Source organism: Eurypyga helias, unplaced genomic scaffold (genome assembly GCF_000690775.1).
Source record: "Eurypyga helias isolate BGI_N326 unplaced genomic scaffold, ASM69077v1 scaffold553, whole genome shotgun sequence".
NCBI lineage: Eukaryota > Metazoa > Chordata > Aves > Eurypygiformes > Eurypygidae > Eurypyga > Eurypyga helias.
Genome location: NW_010242927.1, coordinates 73,232 through 94,935, shown reverse-complemented (window position 1 = coordinate 94,935; position 21,704 = coordinate 73,232). Strand labels below are relative to the sequence as shown.

The 21,704-nt window shown below is 37.1% G+C and overlaps 1 protein-coding gene across 1 annotated transcript in view; it reads right to left on the bottom strand.

Annotated features, from left to right (window-relative positions):
• Positions 1–12,792: 12,792 nt before the first annotated feature.
• The window catches only part of FAM19A2 (family with sequence similarity 19 (chemokine (C-C motif)-like), member A2), a 48,449-nt gene continuing 39,537 nt past the window's right edge, over positions 12,793–21,704 (bottom strand). The window contains exons 4-5 of the mRNA XM_010149209.1: positions 18,877–19,124; positions 12,793–13,164 (exon numbers count right to left, since the gene is read on the bottom strand). Coding sequence (XP_010147511.1) covers positions 19,113–19,124 — 12 coding nt within the window. The 3' untranslated portion in view covers positions 12,793–13,164; positions 18,877–19,112. The remainder of the gene's footprint in view (positions 13,165–18,876; positions 19,125–21,704) is intronic.

The window sequence follows — 21,704 nt, the reverse complement described above, 5'->3', positions numbered from 1 at the left end:
AGCAGGAACAGAAACATCACTCTGTTATCAACACTGTTTCCAGCCTTAATCCAAAACATAGCCCCATGCTAGCTACTATAAGAAAAATAACTTTATCCCAGGCACAACCAGAACAAAATACTCATCTAATAGAAATAGGTGAAAGAGTGAACACATTTTCAGGATTCACTGGGGGCAAAAAAAACGCCATGAAATGGAAACCACTTTCTGACTCACAGCCAGACTGCAAAGTATTAGTCTAATTTGTTATAGTTATTAGCTTTATAGTAGGCTTTCCTCTGGCCCAGGAAGGGCTTACTGGAACTACAACCAGCACACAGACAGTGAGCAAAATACTCCTAGTTAGTCCTCATAAATTTGTCTAAAAAGCACTGAGTGCCCAGTTCAACACCCCCTACTGATTCTCACCTCTCACACAAGAGTGCTTTGAGGGCAATCCCATGTTTACCACTCAAGTGTGGAACTACACAAAGAATAGCTACATCATGCACAGTAGGGAAGGACTCAGTGTGATAGGGATTTTTGCTGGTTAAGCACAGTCGTCAGTTCAGTGTGTCTGTTGTGAAGTCAAAAGCAAGATCCATTGGAAGAGGTTTCTGTAAGTACACTCCAACGTCATTTTATAGAACCACTTTTCAGAGGTTGCACCAGCTCCCAGACACCAAAGAAATATGTGCATCACCAAGGATAGCAATTTTTTTGTTTAGTGAGCTTCACGTACTGCAGTGTACTCCATAGCACTATCACAGCACCCAGAAAACACCCTAGAAGCAGTACGGTCCCAACATGAACAGAGGCGAGAAATCTCTTGCACCGTTGGGAATGCTTACATCTATGGTGTACATAGTAATTTAGATCAGTCATTGACTGTAAATGCATATATTTTAATGCAAATACCTTAAAACCTGATGTATTGATTTGTTATAAGGTTTTTAAAGGACTATGTGTTTAATTTATTTTCATTTCTATAGTTAGGGGACTGCTAATCTGCATTTAGTATATTGCAACTGATAAATTTTATGGGTTTGACTGTATAAGGGTTGATTTCTTTGTCAAAGAAAGTATCAATTTAAGTGCAAGCCTCTATGCTTTTTACTTCAGAGAAAGAGAGTGCTATTTAATTGGCCTGTGTAGATTGCTTGCTGATTTTTGATACTTTAATAAAACCCTTTGGCACTGCTGTGGTTTCCCATTTCCTTACAATTAAGCAGAAAACAAGTCCTTAATACAAATGCAGAACTTTATTAAACTTAAAAATATATGCAATAAAAAAATTCCAGAGCATCGCAGTCCAACCTGCTGATTGCTAACAAGGTATAAAAGTGCTTTTTTAAATTATCAAACCATGCATAATCTAAAAATTAAAAAAAAAAAAAAGGTAATTAAAACTAAAGCACAGCTTGTAAATAACATTTTAAAAGTTCCTACAGGCAAACTGAATGGCGGTGAACTCTGTTTTCTTCTCTACACCTACCTTTTTTATTATGCACCATGTGGAGCTGTACCAGAGCTGAACAAGTGGGGAGTATTTGCCCTGTTCCTCATACCGTTACTGGAGCTTTGCATGCCCCCTACAATATGTGAATGTAGCTTGTAAATCCCATGTTTGTTCCCTACCTGATGGATTACTGATATCATATGGCACCTTCCTTCATGCTCTCTGCTCATATTTTGAAATTTTGTGAGGAACCCATAGCTAGGGAAAATCCAATCCATCTGCAATAGCTGACATTTCATGATGTTGTGCAGATAGAAAGCTCATAGCAAAATCTCAGCTTGAAGTGGAAAGTAACTGCATTTTGTCGAGCCTTTCAGCTGCAGCAAGCTACATAGGTGCATTTGAGCCACTGGGATTAGGCCATTTTTGGGGGCTAGATGGATTAAGCTGTGATGCCTGATTTTGCACTGTCATGGTGAAGGTCTGCCACTCCACCCCAAAGCCAGATGGGACAGTTACATGCCTGTTCTGTTGCTTGTGAAGGCTCAACAGACCTGCAGATGTGGGAGCACCTGGGAACTGGAAGGATGGGAATTTGTGTAGGTCCCACTGGCAAATTTCAATCCTGATCATCCAGAGAAGAGGAAGGGATTGGGTGGTGTGTGTTGCATGTGGCTACGTGTGTGCTTTGTGTGTGTTTAAGTAGGTGCTGATCAAGGCACCAGTCTCTTGCCTGTGTTGATCTGTGTTGTACTGTGTGTATATTAGTGTCTTCAAAGAACCTGCCCAGCCTTTTACAGCCTGGGCCTGGAACTGGGACCATCAGTGGCCATGTCTAGCAGAGTGGGAGGAGAAGCCCCCTGTGTCTCAAAGGCCTCAGGATCTAGCTTTCCCTAGAAGCTCAGCTTCAAAATACAAGTTCTTCTGGAGGTCAGGTTTTGATACATACACCAACGTCACATCGTGAGAAGGAGAAACCTGGCACTGCTGGGAATACTTTAGCATGAACGTGAATGACCATAAGAGAAGTTCCCAATTCACAGGCAAGCTATCTGGCTATCTGTGTGTGGCCAGAAGTGTTCATCACTGATGGCGAGGCTGGTTATCTGTCCCTGTAGTGGTTGGCTAAAGTCCTTGACTTGGTATAAGCACTGTTTAGCAACATAAGCACTGTTTAGCAACAACCAAAACAGCAGTGTATTATCACATCATTCTCATGCTAAATCTAAAACACAGCACTATACCAGCTACTAGGAGGAAAATTAACTTTATCCCAGACAAAACCAGGACAAGCACTACAGTCTAGTTTTAGAACCGCAAAGCATATGTAGTCAATGAAAGGTTTATTGCAAAGAAAATAGGATTCCTCTATTAAAAACAAACAAACAAACCTCAAGCAACAGAGGGGAGCACAGCACAGAAGCAGATCCCAGGGTAGATTTCAAAAAAAGCAGGCTTGCATATTACCATGTTATTGATGGCAGTACAGCATCGCATGGCACTGCAACTCTCTCATCACATGGTCCACACCACAGACCCCATTACACCTACTCCCACGCAGATATCTCAGAAGTAAATCTCATGCTGCCGGGCAGATTACTGCTCCCGCTCACACCAGCTCAGTGCGAGCTGGCTCAGGCATCTCTGCAGTCTGCTGTGTGTATGCCCCAAAGTGCACACAGATCAGCACACTCTGCAAAATTAAACTCCACAGCTCACACTCTTAGGTATTCACACAGCATTTTTTGTTGTAACTGTGAATGAAGCATGTTGAAATTCTAAGCCTACAAGCACCAATATTTCAACCACACTCATTTGCGCACTTAGTAGCTGATCCACAGCCCACTAGAGACAACGGGAAGACTGCCATTAACTTCACATCAGGCTCATAAAAAATGAGGCAGATAACTCCCATTAATGCTAATGAGAATCATGTATATAAATCACCTAACCACTGATGGAAAAAGAAACCTTTTTCTGTTCTGCTTTTTACACAGCTTCCACAGTCTGTGGTGTTCATCGTCCTCCAATAGCATTGTGAAGACAAAAGGTTTTTCAACAGCCACATCTTCCTAATGATTTTGCTTTCTGTCAACACCAGTCAAGATTCATGTAGACAGAACACATTTAATTATACAGTCATGAAACAATTATATTTTAACATGGTAATGAACAGACTTAAAATTACAGCAAAATTATTTCCTAGAAGGCAAATGATTATTATTTCTCAATTGTTGAAAAAGTACACTAACAACTCCTTTTTTTTCCTTTGAAAACACTTAAAAGAAAGAAAAATTATTTTCATAAGTTTGCATTTTAAGTAACAAAGATAAGTACTGCACTTTTTTTACTCCTCAACCCCCCAAAAGACAGGTTTTTTTACTTCCTTCTATGATTGCTTCATGTTGCCTTTACATCATACAAACCCCTTTGCCCTACAGTGAAGACATACACTGACATACACATGCAGAATTTATAGAACGGTGTACAACACGCCCTATTTGCTTTAGCTTACCTTTCTTCTCTACACATTGAGTATGTCCTGAGTAGGCAAGAATTAGTATACCACTAATTCTGGTCTACTATCTTAGTCCCTAGTGGGCTTTTGTATACCTTAAAACTTTTTTAACACTCATTATTTCTATACACAGAAGAAGAGCTTTTACATGTTCAGTATTTTCTAACTCTTTCTATTTATATATATACTTAGATGTAAACTTTTTAAAACAATAGAAATTAATTTTCTCTTTTTTAAGTAGAAGGTAAAATATAATATGGCATTAACTTCACTAATATTTGAATTTGAGAGGAATTTTAACAGCATTCCAGAGGCTGCATTTACCTGTACATTTCAATAATGATGGATAGTCAAGACACAGTGGAGGAAAAATGAGCCACCATTAATGACTTGACATCAGCAGGAGATATTATGATTCTAGAAAGCATTGTAAATAGATTTTTAGTTTTCAAGACTAGACTGCATCTGCCTTGCTCCACCACATTTAGTCTTTCTTTGGCTGCTTATCCTTAACTCCTTAATGTGACACATTAATTATAGCCCCTCATAAGTTCCATTCTTTCAGGTCCCTGTGTCTAGAAATGTTGCCACTCACATAGCAAAGTGCAAGCTTTCCATCATTCTAATAGTTAAATAATGGCAAGGCTATGCAATTGAAACCGCATGAAAGGTCACCTTGGCAATACTCTGACTGGTAAAAAGTAGCTTAAGGCATCACAGTTCTTCACTGTGAATGAAACGAGTGAGCTTATGACTCTTCAAGATATTTTAACAATTTCCAAGTTTGACACAAAGTAAGAAATGCCATTTTGAATTGCTGCAGATGATCAAAGACATCTAATTTAAAGATAATATTTACAAAACATGTTTTTGACTACATTGAACAACAACAGATTGAAGACAGGCAGGAGTTTGAACCAATGAAAACAGTTTTGGAACAACTGTCACAGGTAGGCAGTATGAAATTTAAACCTGTGCAGACATACATAAGAAGCTTCAGTCACCAGCAAAGTTCCCAGAAGGCTCTATTTTCAGAATTTAAGGAACACAAGAATGGAGTGGAGGCCTTATACTGGGGTTTTGAGGGGAAATTTTTTAGGCCAAATGCCTTTCATAAATTGCCTTTGGTATAAGGCATAAATTGCCTTAGTCCTTTTACAGCAGGACTAAGAATAGGACTGAATTTCACATATTTCTCTATTGGAGGTGGCACCAGGACTATTCCCACAGTTATACAGCAATACCTGGTGAAATTGTAAAAGAGATCCAAATTTTTGTCATCTGTATTTATTACCCAAACCCTTTAAGTTTCATATGCCCTTTCCTCTAGATGTTCAAATTAACTGCAGCTTAATTTTCTAAATTATTAGCTAGAATGTTTAAGACTAGATTTACCTGGAGAATAAATTCATTAAAGAAAGTGGAGCTAATCCAGGCATAAACTGTCTTGTACCTACTTTTGTGTTTCCTTTCAGAACAGCTAATTGCAGAAATTGATTGGTTTAGGGTCCTTATGTTACATGCTTTAACAAAACATGAGGCAAGATCCACGCTATATGGACTTGGGCAATAAACACATCACTAACTGCAGTCCAATCAGCACTTTAGCTCCCAGTCTTCTGGTATATATGTGTTTCCTTCCAAAGTCATAAAAATGGGGAAAATACTTGTTATTTTCCTGTTTCAATAAGAGTACTAGGTAAAGCCCTAAATTTGAGATGTCCTGGATACTTCATTGCATACATCAATAGTTAAGGATCCACCTTTCAAGTAGCAATTAATATTTGAAATTAATATTACTACTGCAGAAATTTCTGTATAATCAAATTTGAATCAAAGCAGAAGGCTGGATATTCTGAATGACAGAACACAGTATTACACACAGGAACTATAACGTCCTCCTCTGAGCAAGGTCTAGCTCTTTGCCTGAGAGTAACAATCAGTACATCTTCAAGGCTCTTTTACTACTTCGTCATCTCGTTTCTAATACTGGTACAGACGGAATGGAAAAACCACAACATGCTAATGAAAGGCTTACAACCCAAAGAGCATTTTCCTGCTGGGACTAAAAAGTCACTAACCGATGACACTATTTTAAAAGGTGCCATCAGTAGCTGATAGAGCAGCTAATACACATATAGTACAAATTAATAAATTTTAATAGGATAATAAAATAAGAAGCTTCAAAACACATCTTTTAAGTGCATTGTTCTGACTGGTGCAAAATAATAAATTTTAAACTTTCACCTAATAATAAACATTTATCCTTTACCTGTCAGAAAAAAAACACATAGAACAATCATGGTTGTCATTATGAGGCAAAGCATGTATGATAAAGCATATTTTACTTCTTTCTGAGGTTTGTCATAGCAAGTATTCTCCTATGAAAGGTGCAGGGCAAGTGCTGCAGCTTGCCAGCAGCATACTGTGCAACTCTTACTTGGAAGAACAATATAGTAACACAGTCCAATTCGGTAGTAATGGAGAAGGGTCAGATTTGAATTTCTGGAGGCCTTCTCTCAAGCCATGAAACCACATCGTGGCTTTAGACAGGGATATTTTCCAGCAAATACACACACAGCTCTACCACAAATGCTACCTAAATAGCCATTTCGTACCTCCTTTTAGAAAGACAGTGACCTAGATGGAAATATCCTGTGGACATAACTGACATTTTTGAGGCCTGTAGAGTGACATAGTAGGGAATGTCCACATTGTTTCTCTGTGTCCTCCCAATATTTTTTTGGTATGACATTTGATTAGATCCGTGCAATAGCAGATATACCATTAGAATAGTTTCTTTAGAAGCTGGGCAACAATGATGTCTGCAGAAGCATTTCTCTAGGTGATAGGCCATATTTCAACAGACACTGCAGTAAATTCTTGGTGTCCTCAGACATCAGTCTATCCACCTATCATCTGTCCACTGGGTAACTTCTGCTAGTGCCTACCTCCATCACCAGGACTCCTTACAGTACCCCAAATTCTCCCTGTTGAAATCAGCTTCAACGACATTATTCAGTAAAAAATGAGAAGAGAAAAAATTTACCATAAAACAGGAAAGTGTCATAAGTGTAATTTAAAAAATCACAAACAGCAGCGTATAATATTTGGAATTCATATATGATTAAATTATTTTTGCTTCATTTAACTATAAGAAAGGATAAAGAATCAATTATTAATATTCAGTAGTCATTAGAAGAGCTCTGCACTGGATATGATCCCCATCCATCAGTCAGCTCATTTGGATGAAAGAAACTTTACCACTCTTCTTTGTGAAACACAAACAAGGTATTAATAAAAGTTATTGTATTGACACTGAAATCACAAACCCACAGCCAAAGGCCTGATCCTGACAGCAACTTTCACTTCTGCTCATTCCGATTAGTGGAACGAGCTTCCACAGCTCTAGTTTAACTAAATATTTGGAAAAAATAATGCAGGAAAGACAGAGCTGACTTCAAATTCCGACTATCATCCCTAAAGCCAGGCTTTAACCCATTATCTACAAGTGTCTGAATGCACAGAGATAACAGCTCCAGGAATGTTGATTTCCTTATGAAGTAGGAAGAAAGAGTTTGAACTTTCTCCTCTAAGTTTGCCTGTGCACAGAGGTCTTTTATAATATAAATTTAAATACACAATCTGTTTTACAATGTTTTCCATCATCTCTCCTCTCCATATGTTCTCCCACTAGGAATCTAATGAGTTCTACATATGAGGGATGACAAGGGAATATGCCTGAGAAATAATTCCAGCAATTACGGCATATGGAGGCATTGTTTTTGAGTTGCTTTTGCCATGAACATTAGGCAGAGCATCTGGGACCAAATTCTGTCTACCTGCCCATGGACATTAGCAAAAACATCATCTTCCATTTGTAAATTCTGCTGAGGTAATCTGCCATATAGAGAGGACCATTTCATCAGTTTTATGATCAGACAGCATATTGAAACACAGACCATTTATAGTTAGTAAAAAATGCTTCTATTCACATGGAATAGTTTAAGTTGGAAACCATTTTAAGAGAAAATTATAGAGACACATCATGTCTCTGTTTCTCTTCTCTCTAAGAACTACGAAGAGCCTGTGTTCATTTCCAGGCCACTCATTGCTACAAACTTTCTTAAGAACTGACTGGATCCAAGGAAAAGAGAAAATGGCCAAAGAAAAGTAAAAAGAACAACAACACAAAGAGACCCAAACTCTAAATAAATAATATGAAGGATTATATTATCTACACCCCATGTCTTGGCAAGGCATCCAGAATTAATCCTAAAGACAGAACAGTCTAAAAAAAACTACTTTTATATGGAGACATAGCAAATAAAATAACTAGTGTATATTTTGTGAGTTCTGGATATCAGACCTAAATACTAAGACATAAGATTGGAGAATTCAAGTTCAGTTTTTGTCATGCTTGTTAGGGCATTAAGGAGAAAAGAGATCAAGAAATTAACCAATATACTGATAGAGGGTAAACATGCAACTCCACCTATTTATCATATGCAAAAAAAATGTCTCAGCAATGCGAGTAACCTAAGAATTTTTACATTTTGTTTTCCCAGCTGTGCAGTTGAAGCAGGGAAAGAAAAGCCCTAAATCCCAAAACACAGGGTCTTTAGGTTACCTCAATGTTATAGGAAAAAAAAAAAAAAATGGCCCTGCTGTTATAGAGGATCTAAACAGAATTATAAAGTCATGAATACAAACATAATTTAAAGAGCTGAGCTAGAATTTCTGCAGTTAGGGTTACATATGGGCAACAATATTTCTATTACACCAATTATTTCTGAATTTAGTTGGGCAATAAACTGGTTTTCAGAACTGAAAACCAGATATATTTCAAGTCTTTCAGTCATGGCAAATAGTGATGAGATTAGTGATATTTAATCAAGAAAATCTGTTATCAAGGAATGACTGGATTTCACTTCCCATTGCCACACAGAATTACCTGTGTAGTGGTTGAGCAGGGAGTGACAACAGAGGGAAGGCTCTTTTACAATTAACGTGAATGCAGATGCATTCTTTCATCTCCAGCTGAAGGCCTTGTCCAAACCCCGCTGAAATCACCAAGGCACCTTCACATTTCTGCAGTTTGGCTTTGGAGCAGCAAATCCCAGACACACGAGACAGACCTTGCCATCACCACAGAGAACAGCTCCAAGGACCTGCTGTCACCCCAAAAGTCCCAGCTTCAGGATGTTGACTGTACCCAGTGCTCCCATGCAGGATCCTCAAAGCTGTATGAAATTTGGCTTTTCCCTATACTACCTCTTGTGGTCACCACATAAGCAGTGCAGATGAATACAGAAGATGCAAAACAACAGCCATGGAAGATATTTTTGTGAAAATATTTGCCATGACTGACTGCAAAGTGTACCACAGAGTTGCATAACCTCTTACAGAAATAAGATCAAAGCTGTAATTCAGAAATCTATTCTCATTTTATAAAAGAATAAACAGAAGTTTCTCGGAGTACAAACTGCATTATGAAGACTAACAAAGTGCTTAGTCATTTATTCAGTTTAATGCCAGGAGAAATCATTTAATGCCATCAAATTGTTCAGGTGTCACGTTTGATAGGGAGCTAGGTAACTATTGGCAAATAGAAACTAGAGATTAAAGCAACACTTCAGCCACAAACCAAAACTGTGCTCCTTTTCCTTGCCAATATCTTGGTTAACAACAGATGTGTAAAATTCAGGGCAGGAAGGAGAAGGCAGTAAATCAACAGGAAAGGATGCCAATCACATCTTTCCATTTTGTTGTTAGAGACATCCATGGATTACCTGAAAACTATAAAAGCCAGCTGTACAATTACAATGAGGAAAAAAAAAAAAGAAAAAGAAAAAAAAACCCCTGCATATATTTTCATAAAACCTAACAAAATACCATACTTCATAGTAGATTTTTAGTTTCAAAACTAATCTATCTGGTGCACTCTGTCTCCAGTTTTAAAGCAGATTCACACAAAACAGAGCTGAACTACCTTGATAAAGTACAGAAACGTTACACCAGTAATGTTCTTGAACAAAGCTGAAGGAGCCAAGATTTAAAAAATAAAGGAGAAATAGGATGATTTAGAGTATAATAGGTGGATTTAAAGGTAGCAACAGGGGTATTTGCAGCAGTGCTGTTTCAAAGGTTATAAATTACTTATGACCAATAAGCCAGATACAAGCAAGATAGAGTCTTGAATGGGTTTTAAGCGTGATTTAATATATCTGATATGGAAATATTTTTCATTAAGACTCATATCAGGATTTTCTTTATGTTTTGTTGAAGTGATCCAATTCATTTTGTTTAGAGTTCTTCATTACTGAAGAACATAGAGTTCTCTGAACTTTAGTTCAGAGTTCTTCATCACTGAATTCAAAGGATAACATGGATTTCCCTCTGATTATTTGGTCTGATCATCTTTGTAATCAGATGAAGATGGGTATATTCAATAATCTGGGAAATAGTATATGAGGAATAAAGGAGTAGTTGAGGCAGGATTCATCTTCACATGCTTACAACATGAATGCCTATAGCTGATCTAGTCACCTGCACTCCATTTTCAAAGACAGCGCTAAGACAGGCTAAGGTATGGTTCCCAGCTTGCTTCAAGATGCACAAGCAGAGTTCACTGTTGAACTGGCTTTTTTTTTTTTTTTAACAGTTCAAGAAATTAACCTAAAAGATTACCTTTTCAGGAATGTGCATCATGTCCTGTTGCTGCTTGAAAGGTCTAAGTAAGAACTTTCAGGATTCCCTTTTTGTGAAGAAAAAAACCAATTTTTAGTCAGTCTGGCCTTCACACAACAGTACACCCACCAGAAGTTCCCATAACAATGTTAGAACAGTTCTGACAGATACCAGTTTACTTTGGAAACGGACCTTTCAAAGTGGTAGGAGATATGGCCAGCTCTACTGAAGAAATACAAAATTAATATAACCCTTGAGATTCTCAGTCACTGAAAAAAAAATGTTTTGCTCCATGCGTAAACAGACTAGATCTCCAAAGTGCACATCCATACAGGGAACTCTACTTTATATTACAATTTTATTCACTTGCTATGAATATTCACAACATTAATCTACTGCGGATAATCTATTCAGTATATTTGAAAATCCATTTATTTTCACTTATTAATATGCATGTGTTACACTTGTATATAGTACAGTATTTTCAGTGTTGGTTTAAGAACAAAGAAACAAAGGAAACAAATATTGAGAAGCATGATGTATATTTTTTAACAAAGAGAGGCCATATTCAGATTTTACAAAACAGCATGTTTACATTTTGCTCTCTCTCAGCCTCTTTAAGATGCTACCTTCTGTCCTGCACCCATTAGCACAAATCCATACAATATTAATCCATCCTAAAATACTGAGATACCTAGTGGCTGCTACAAACAGTTTATCCTAATTAAATTTTAATCACAAAAGGATATCTTTCCCTGCCAACAATTTTTTATTATTTCTCAGCAGAATGATAGAATATACTTCTCAATTTTATTCCCAACAGCCATTCATTTTATTTAAGCTCTCCTGTGCAATAATACAGCAGAGGTAATGAAACGGTTTTGGAACAGCAGGGGCGACTGTGACAGGCAGAGCACTCCAGGGTGTTCATCCATCATGGAACTTAATATATAACTACCTAGCCATGTCAATGGCTTGTAATGATAAAATCATTTCCCTCTTTTTCTGGGAGTCTGGTAACCACACAGGACTTCTAAATAAGCTTGCCCCTGTATATTTTTGGCTACTGAGTCAAGTGCGTGTGTGGTTTTCATTTCATTGCAACTAAGCATACAGTCAGAACTCCCTCACCCTCTCCAGTCAGCATACTTATGCAGTGTCACTAAAAGGAATTGTCAAATTTCTGTTGTATCAATATTACAGATGGTACAATATACAATAAATGGAGTATAAAATTATACATTCTGTAATAACTTAGAAAAAAGCTCATAGATGCTTAAGGCCTTTAAATATTGAGGATTTTTTTTCATGTAACAGCACATCACAACGTTCAAAAATTGCTACTGAAACAAAAAATATAAAAGTGATTTTGGCAAGGATCAGATCTGAATTTGATGACTGTAAGCAAGCAAAATACCCACGAACTGTAAATCTGGAAGGGCACTAGGACTTTTTTCCCTTATAGCAAACAGACTGAGCAGACATCTACATAAGCATCCAACAGTACTTAGATTCAAGCAAGAGATTGTATTTTTCAATAAAAAGACAAAAATTCTGAATGATTACCATCCAATTTCAGAATTGCAAAACTCATTTACATCCCTGCCTACCTTTATAAAAGGGATGAAATACTGTCATTGCCTGCTTACCATGAATTTCAATGAATTAAAGGTTGGGAAAATAAAGTACATATCAGGAACACTCATCTCCTTCAAACTAAATGGAATTGTATATCTTAAAGGTAAAAAATGCCTTATAATGGAAGTGGTAATTGAGTTTTGACCACTATTTTTTTAACTGCCAAAGAACTGCAGTAGTTGGTTAGCCTTAGGGAAACATGTCAACTTGACTATACATTCTAATATGACTGATGTATTCAGATAACTATTACTTGTCAACAATAATTATTAACAATGGATATATATTTCCATTCCTATAACAAAAGCAACTTCAAGATGTTGAAATATGTACCTTTGAGAGCTCCGAGATTAGACTAGAAATAAAAATGTCTAAAACTGCGCCATGCCAGAGGACAATTTCTGCAACAGAAATTTAATTAAAGCCATGTGCAGTCCCACCAGCAATCTGAATGGTGGACAAGGGATCATTTTAGAAAGAAGGAAACAATACGTTTTGGAGGTTGACCTCATCAAGATGAAAAGCCACCGGTCTGGAATGGAGAATCCAAAAGATTGCTGCTTTTCTGCACCTTCTGAATATCAACTCTTGTGATTACAGCTGCAAATTCCTCAGCAAGTGCAATTTTACAAGTGTACACAGTTCAATCAGTTGAAATCTTTGTGACACAGAAGTTCAAAATAACTTTCCAGTAGTTTTGATCTCAAGGCTGTTGCTGATTGCAAGCCAGGTTCTCACTGAAACAGTTGATTCTGAAGGATACACCCAGCAGTATAAAATTTCACTTCAAGGATTGCCTGGAGGAATGAAATTCCTATGTGTTGTGTTTAATGTTATCAGCCTTGAGACAGACTTGACTTGTCTTCAGCTATCGGGTTACCTGTAAAGAAAAAGAAAATCATAAAATCAAACCTGTGCATAGGTAATCTATTTCCAAAGTACTGGAAACAGAGACTGAAATATAAGATCTCTGTCCAGCAAAGCTCCTTCAATTGTTTGTAAATAAGTGAAAAATTCCCAACGTTTTAGATGGGATTGGTCCCCAAGTTAAACTGTGTGTTTAAGAGCTTTGTTGGAATTGGACTGGACAAAGGGAAGTTGAAATGTGACCATGTTTAAAAATATAGTAACAAAATTAGAAAGTCACAAATTACCATCTCACAAATGTCAACAGCATTGGTTTCAAGGAATAGTTCTGCATTCTGTTCATTCTTTTCAATGTTAGAACTTCTGTATGGTAACAACTATGCTTTTAAAACGTTAACCATTATGTGTAACAGTGACGGATATAGGAGATGCATTCTTCTGTTCTTTGCATGCTACTTTAAAACACAATCATAGAATCGTTTGGGTTGGAAAAGGCAATGTCCTGTTAAAGGCTAAATGCATCTTAGCCAACAATAATTAGTTAGTGGAGAAACAGGACAAAAACCATGCATACATAAACAAGAGAGAGATATATCCTGTTAGTCACAAGGTATAAAATAACTACAAAGGAGTTCACTTAGGTTGGTTTCAGCCAGCCTAACATGAAACAAGAGTGAAACAGAAGGACCACAGAGAAAGAGTGGGACACAAAGCATTTCACGGTAATTGGACTTTCCCTGTGTCTGATTTGGATTTTAAACATTAAAAGGAAAAAAAAAATCAATCATGTCAAAGAAACATAACTTTGAGGAATATTTCTGCTGTGTCAGTGGATACAATTAATGATCGCGTAACATTTTAATATCAGATTGTGTCTGGGGACAACATCCCAACTCTTGAGAAACAACCCATTGCAGTGGTCACAATTACACATTATGACATCAAGGGGCATATGCTTTTCATTTTGTTCAAAGAGAAGGGTCATGCTCCATAATGATGAAACATTCTTTTGCCCTCAGCAAAACTATCTGCATACAGCTCTCATTGGCTCTGCAGAGCATGAATGTAGAGCAGAATATTAAAAGGAATGTTCAAGGAGTTCACTGTTTTGGTTTGCCTTCCCCACCAAGTTGTTTCTAGGAACTGCACTTCAGAAGGCAATAATAAAATCGTGCTTTGTGATTTTCAAGATACATGGGTTTATTTATTACACTACTCTGGAAACAGCCCCATGTGGCCCCTTCTATAGTGGAAGATCGCCTGAAAAAATAATGAAGAATTAATTTAAAAGTCAAGCAACATATTTCTATGCTGTGCACCAAAGCTCAGAAGGCTGACACAGCATCTTATTGTTATTTATTTTTTGCTTTATTGTAGCAAGCTGGAATTCTACTCATGGACTCAGGTGCTACTGAGGCTACATAATGTAAAATACACATCTTCAGATCCTATCCGCAGGTGGATTTTTATTAGCTTCACTTGACAAATATATATAAAAAAACTGTGGTAAATAAACTGATCCAAAGCACACTGAAGACAGATCAAAAGATGTGAGTCTCCCAAAGAGGCCATGTAGATGCAAGGTCAAAACTTCTTATTTTTCCAAACAAGAGTGTAGACCAAAACCAAAGCAGAATCAGAGAACCGTTTCCTCAGAGGCACAACTGGGAAGGCACAGTCACTGGAATTCAGCTGAATTCCCTGTCCTGCATATGTACCCACAGAATAGACCTTGGCTATTAAAAAAAGAGGGTGCCAGAAGATTTTTGAGAGACCAAGATGACTTTGACCCAGCAATATGCCCTCGAGGCAAAGAAGGCTATTGGTATCTCGGGATGCATTAGGCAAAGTTATTTCCAGGAGGCCAAGGGAGATGATCCTTCCTCTCTACTCAGCACTGGGGAGGCTACACCTGCAGCAGTGTGTCCAGTTTTTGGCTCCCCAGTACAAAACAGACATAGAGCGACTGGAGAGAGTCCAGTAAAGGGCCACTGAGGCAAATAAGGGACTGGAGCACCTTCATATGAGGAAAAGCTGAGAGAGCTGGGACTGTCAGCCTGCAGTAGAGGAGGCTCAAGGGGTATCTCATCAATGTGCACAAATACCTAACAGGAGTGTGCAAAGAAGACAGAGCCAGGCTCGTTTCAAGTGGTGCCCAGTGACAGGACAAGAGGCAATGGGCATAAACCAAAACAAAGGAGGTTCCCTCTCAGGAAACACTTTTTTACTGTGAGGGTGTCTAAGCACTGGCACAGGTTGCGCAGGGAGGTTGTGGAATTTCCGTCCTTGAAGATATTCAAAAGCAGTCTGGACATGGGCAACTGGATCTAGGTGGCTCTGCTTGAGCAAGGGGAACTTCCAGACGTCACTTCCAACCTCAACCACCTTATGAGTTATTATTTCTACTACATCCAGCTCTGCCAGTGCATGGGCTAAAGTGATAAACTGCAGCTAGCAAAAAGAGTATTTTCATACATTCATGACTGCTCAGTTACACGTCTGGAAGTGCAAATATTCTCTTCAGTCACAAAGAAACTCAGTAAAATCATAATCTGCAGTCCTGTCTGCTTCCCCTCATCTAGCTCTGCAACTGTGTTGTGAAAATATCCCTATAAAAGCAACATACAGTGTTACACAGAATAAATAGGTGCTATAAAGAAGAAAAAAATCAGATAGCCATTCAAACCTCAGCTCTATAACAGGTGGCTAATCATATACAAAGTTCATTTTATTCATACAGACTGAATAGGAAGTCAAGCTGCATATTCGTAGTTTTTACGATTCCATGATTGGAGTTTTTAACTGCTTTCCCTTGCCAGAATTGTTATTATTCCGCCTGTCCTCTTTTTTTTTTTTTTTATATTAACATCCAGGTCACACAATGCTACTCTGAGTAACACATGTAGTGGTCCATTTGCCTCTATGTAAGAAGGTAACACTTGTTATGTGCAAGCACACATCAGACATTAACATTAATGGAAGTTATATATCCGTACACATTAGGGAGAGAATAGACCTCTCGGGTGCACAAGGCAGTTTCATAAAGAAGCAATGAAAATTTAGCTAATATCTAGTGATGCTGTTCCCAGAAATGTTTAATTTTGCGTATAGTAAAAGCTATTTGGTTTGAGTGTCTGGGAAGCCAAAAAGTGCCAAAAGTCTTTATAGGAAAAGGGGGACTGATAGCAGTATGTGTCTGATCTTTAAAAACCTAAGAGAACAGTAACACACTGAATGGGTGCAAATCAAGCCTAATCAATTTTTCAGTTAATAATTAATATGTATAGAAAATTAACTTTGCTGCTATTTAACAATACAAATGAAAAAAAGGACATAAACCCTTTAGCATCCTAGGTGCTAAATTAATTTGTTCATTCTTGAAACATAATTACTCCCTTTATGCTAATGTATTTTTTCACATGGTTGTTATATCATAAATACAATGCATTAGACTCTCTTCACTCTCTTGTACTAAATGTGCAATTAAAGTATAATTACTGTGCAGTTTCAGACTTTTTAATTTAAATTAGTGACTGGCTGCTGTAAATAGGCTGTAATTGTATGTGAAATCACTTGTTTTACTTTAAAAGAACAATATATAATTAAATGCAACTAAATTTTTCCACATTTCTTCAGCTCACTAAATGTTCAAAAAAGATCCAGTCTTTGGGCAGAACATTTTTGCCAGGGTAACCCAGAATGGACCAGAGATGAAAAGACCTCAAATTCAAAACATCAGAAAAGCTACCAGCTCAAGAGATTTTCTGGACAACCTCCATTCCAGTGATGCTGACAATGGGTGAAAAATTTCCTCACTTGTGAAATCCCCTCAGCTGATGAATACAGTAGATAATATTGTATATTCCATAAGAATAGATTCCCAAGAAAAACTTATGCACTTAAAACTTTTTGCACTTATGTCCTCTGTGAATGCGGTCGAAGTTGGAAATGAAACTTTTGAATAGATGGGAGTGCACTATTTCCTGGAACTTTAAAATGCATACAGTGTGTTTGCCACGCACTATCATCATAGTACCTTGTACCAATGATACTCAAAAGTACTTTGCAAACATTAACAAAGGACAGGCTCACAATTCGCTCCCACCTTGAGAATCCTGTAATATATTTTCCAAAGAAGTGGGGAAGCTGGACAAAAAGAGCTGTTAAGGACCTTTTTGCAATAGAGCTCCTATATGCATATGCACTTAACAGTAGATAGATATGAATTTGGGTGTTTATGAACTAAGTTTCTCAGGGCATATTCAAAAGTCTGAGTAATGCTAAGGTAATTTAACCACATTTGAAGGGTATGCTTGATAAAGTAACTGCAGCAGAGAACTGTGACATAGGAAAGAGGCCCTTGTTTCAGTATCATACACCACTATTTGACCTGGGATAATGACAAAAGACAAAAAATTGAATGATTTGTAAGCTGTTTGGGAAAGAGATATTTAATAATAACTACATGGATTCTTCTACCTTCAGAGAAAGTTACATATTTTACGGTTGGACTGGATGATCTCTAAGGTCTTTTCCAACCTAGTGATTCTATGATATTGATAGACATTTTTTCAAGTCTTCAAATGCCTCACTCTTGCTCATAAAACTTTGGACCTACCTAACTTCTGATATCAAAACTCAAGAGCTTTGAATTTTTCCCTTAACTTTATTTTAGGAATTGAAGTATGAGAAGTGTTAGTCTAAACAAGTTCCCAAGCCTGTAATGGAGCAATTTAGAATTCTAGATCCTCAGGTCTGTCCTCTGGCAAACATCACCAGCTCATTTTATTAATAAAACAGAACATTTTCCAGAACACTTAAATGGTCCCAAAGTTTCCCATTTCTTTGACAACCACCAGACTCTAAAGCTTTTCATTCTTGCATACTTTCATTGCACTGTGACTCATCAGAGTTGCATTTGTGATAATTCCTATGCTTAGGACCTTCCGTTAGAAAGAAACAAACATGCTCAAAACTCATTTCTCACAATGCCATTTGAAGTATAATTCTGTATTTCTTGTTTTATCATTTCTCTTAATGATTTCTGCAGGATATTTCTGTTGTTAAAGTGAAGACCTAGAAAATCAGTGTTAAAAAATAATATTAAAACTAAAAGGCTTTGGAAACTTTTCACATGTGAATTTAACCTTCCACTTGCCCCAAATAATCTTAAAATTAGGACTAGAAAAATAGGTAAAGGCAAAATACTTTAGAGCATGCCATAATTCCTGAAAAAGGCAGAGTTCTTAATCTTAAACATGATTTTAAGGTTAAACAGACAACACCTAGAATATCTTAGAAATATAGTGGAAATACTCCTTTCTCCCCTTTTTCTGAATTTTAAGTAATCCAGTACGGGATGCTGAGCTTTCAACTACAAAGTGACGCCTAACTGAATGTACCAAGAAATACTTCCTTTCTAAGTGCTGTTCTCCAGAGCATTTGTTGTTTTCCCGTGACAGTGAGTAAATTAAGTTCATCAACTGGGTCTACCTTAGAAAGGGGAGAGAGAGTGAAGAAAGACATGTTTAAGGCTCCCAGAAGCATCTGACTGACACACTGAGGCTGCTTAGGAGTGCAATGCAGAGTCTCTCCAACCACCCTCCTAAAGTTCTGCCCAAATAAGCCACGATTCCTGGGCATCTGCAGCAAGCTAAGCAACTACAATGAGGAGTAAGGTACAACAATTCCTGTTAATACTGTGTAAACCTGTATTTGTACACACCTGCTGCTCTGTGAGTAATAAACCAGGGCTGGAACACATTTTCTGGAGTGGTTTGACTCTTTATTCCTCAACGAACGTTCTGGCCCTTCCTTAGAATCCGACCAAGACTAGGATTCATCACAACTAGTGCTCCAACGTGGAGCCAGAATATTTTGTGTGTGTGGAAAAATCAAAAATTGTCATCAGGCACAGCAGAAACCTCCTTTCTCTACTTCTCCATTCGGACTTGAGGAGTTTTACACGTTTGCCTAAGAAACAAACACATGTCAAGTACTACACTGTTATGAAATTAGTTACAGAAAACAAAACTGGGATAGATGGAATTTTCTTTAGCTTACAAGTAAAAGTACAAAATGACAGGAAAAAAAACATATTTCAGAATCAGAACAACTTCTTTTAGCAAAAGAGCATAGTCTTAAAAACATCCCCAAGCAATAACAGTAACGCCAAAGGAAAAGATTTAAATATACTCAAATTCAAACTCATTTGTCACCAAAAAGCAATAGAAACTGGTAGATAACACTCATTTTTGTAAGTATATCAGCAATCTTTACGTATGATAAAGCAATAATTGAAAAGTTCTTTGAAAATAAATCCATGAACAGACCTGTGGTACAGAAAAGAGCCATGAAGTCAGAATACAATTCCTTCTAAATGAAGAATTTGAGTGTGTTCTTCCCATATATGTTTAAAATAAATTAAAAAAAAAAAAAAACCACACACACCAAAAAAACCAGCAAGTTTGAAAAATGTGAGCATTCTGAGGACAACTCTCCTTACAGTCATTTCTATGCTTATTAGGTTACAGGAAACGCCATAAAATAACAGATGAAACATTTCAAAAGACAATATTCAATTCAGACAGCTAGTTCTCTATCTAGATATTTGAGGTAGTTTTTAAACCTGTGGATGATTGCTTCTGAAAAGGTCTGGACAGCACCTCAAAAGATCACCTAAAGTTCTTTAAATAATGCTTCTAGAAATATTGTGGGGTTTGTGTACTGTGTCACGCTACAGATCATTAAAAATATGCATTACAAGATTAAACTCACGACTTCATAACGTGTTGTTTTAATAAAATCTCTACACATTTAAATGCTATGAAATAAATTAATATGGCTCTGTATTCATATTTTCCTGAACTTGATAGTTTACAAAATAAACCTAATTGATAAAACTCACTGGGACAATGATCATAGTGTATATCTGATGAAGACATGAGTTATGTCAAGGCTGAATCTAATTCACTAGTTTTTTGAATGTACTTCATTATTATTCTACTCCAAAAGGTAATGCCACTACAATGTACATACCTAAACGTTCTCCATGTTTCTGTGACTCAGCAGAGAAATTAAGTATATGGTAGAATTGTTTTAACTTTATGAAATTTTTCGTTTACAGACAACAGTTCTATATTAAAAGAAGACTTAAACGTAAACCTTAATTTACTTTCAGTAACAGATAATAACTGTAGCAATTCAGACAAGGATATATCCTCTTGAGGTTTTTGTGGTGATCACAACTCCATAGTGGGACTGCAGCGTGGTGGCACACAAGACTGCAAGACAATTAATTAAATAAATGTAATTTTCTTCTCTTTTACATCACTTACTCCATCTAGTCACCTCAAGTGGGAGATAAAAAGAACCTACTTCCTTTTAACAGATGAGGAACCTGAAGCATAATAAAGAGTCATGCTACCCTTCAAACTGTAAGTAAATGGAAAAGGAGGGATGGGAAGAGAGTCTTGTCTTTGGCTTTGTCTGACCTCACCTACATAAAGAAAAACCTACTGTTGTTCTTGATAAAGAAAAACCTATAACAAGTAGCTTTCTGTGTTTAATATTTAAAAATTAAAAAAATAAACCAAAACAAAACAACACAGGCTTGATTTAAATTAGGTTGAGGTTTTAAAATGTCTAATAGTTACAACAGATTTTCATCTTTTAATATATTTATCCACAAATTGGGTAAGATTGAAGTTCAAACTATCCCCACTAAAAATCAGGTAGTCTAAATTCATCACATTGATACCTTTTTCTTCTTCAGATGTTTAGGGTGTCTTATTTTTTCTGGGATTTTGAATGGAGTGTAACAAGCCATTTGGATGCCATCAAAATAGAAACATAAATTGTATCCTTACCTGTGATTTTATCTTCTCTATGAGGGTACCTGCTGCTCTGTTAGTGCAGTACTGATGTGTTTTCTGCCTTTGCCCCAAGCTTCAGAGATTCCTCTGGTGATTTTTCCCCACTTGCTTACCAGCTTCCACTGCTGGCATTTTGAGGTAGTGCACTCACATTTCTCTCCAGGAATACTGCCACAGCTAAGGGAATATAAGACAACTGAAAAACAAGTTAGAAAACAGCAGAGCAATATCCAGGCAAGAAAAAAAAAAAAGTTTAAAAACAATGAATCAGTCACCAACTTGAAATCCTTTCGATCATTTTCCTCTCTCTTTCCATCCATTTTGAATCTCCACATGAAGAAAAGACTTTCTCATGCTTGGAGATATTTTAGCCAAAGAAGTGGGTGCTGACAGACTGGTGGGTACCCATTTAGCGAATAAGAAATTATTTAAGGGAATCTAATTTTAACTTTCTCCAGAATGAATACCCATCATGCCATCACTCTTATACAGGTAAGAAACAGAAGAAAGGTAGCAGGTTTGGAGGATTTCAGAAAAATCTCTGTCACCCTGTCTCAAGTCCTAACAGAAGAAAGATAAAGAAGAGGTAAAGTCCCTCAGTCTTCTTTTGGCAGGGACATGTTCTTGAGCCACAAAGCTTGAATTCAAGATGAAGGAACAATCTGGTCTTCTTCAGCCT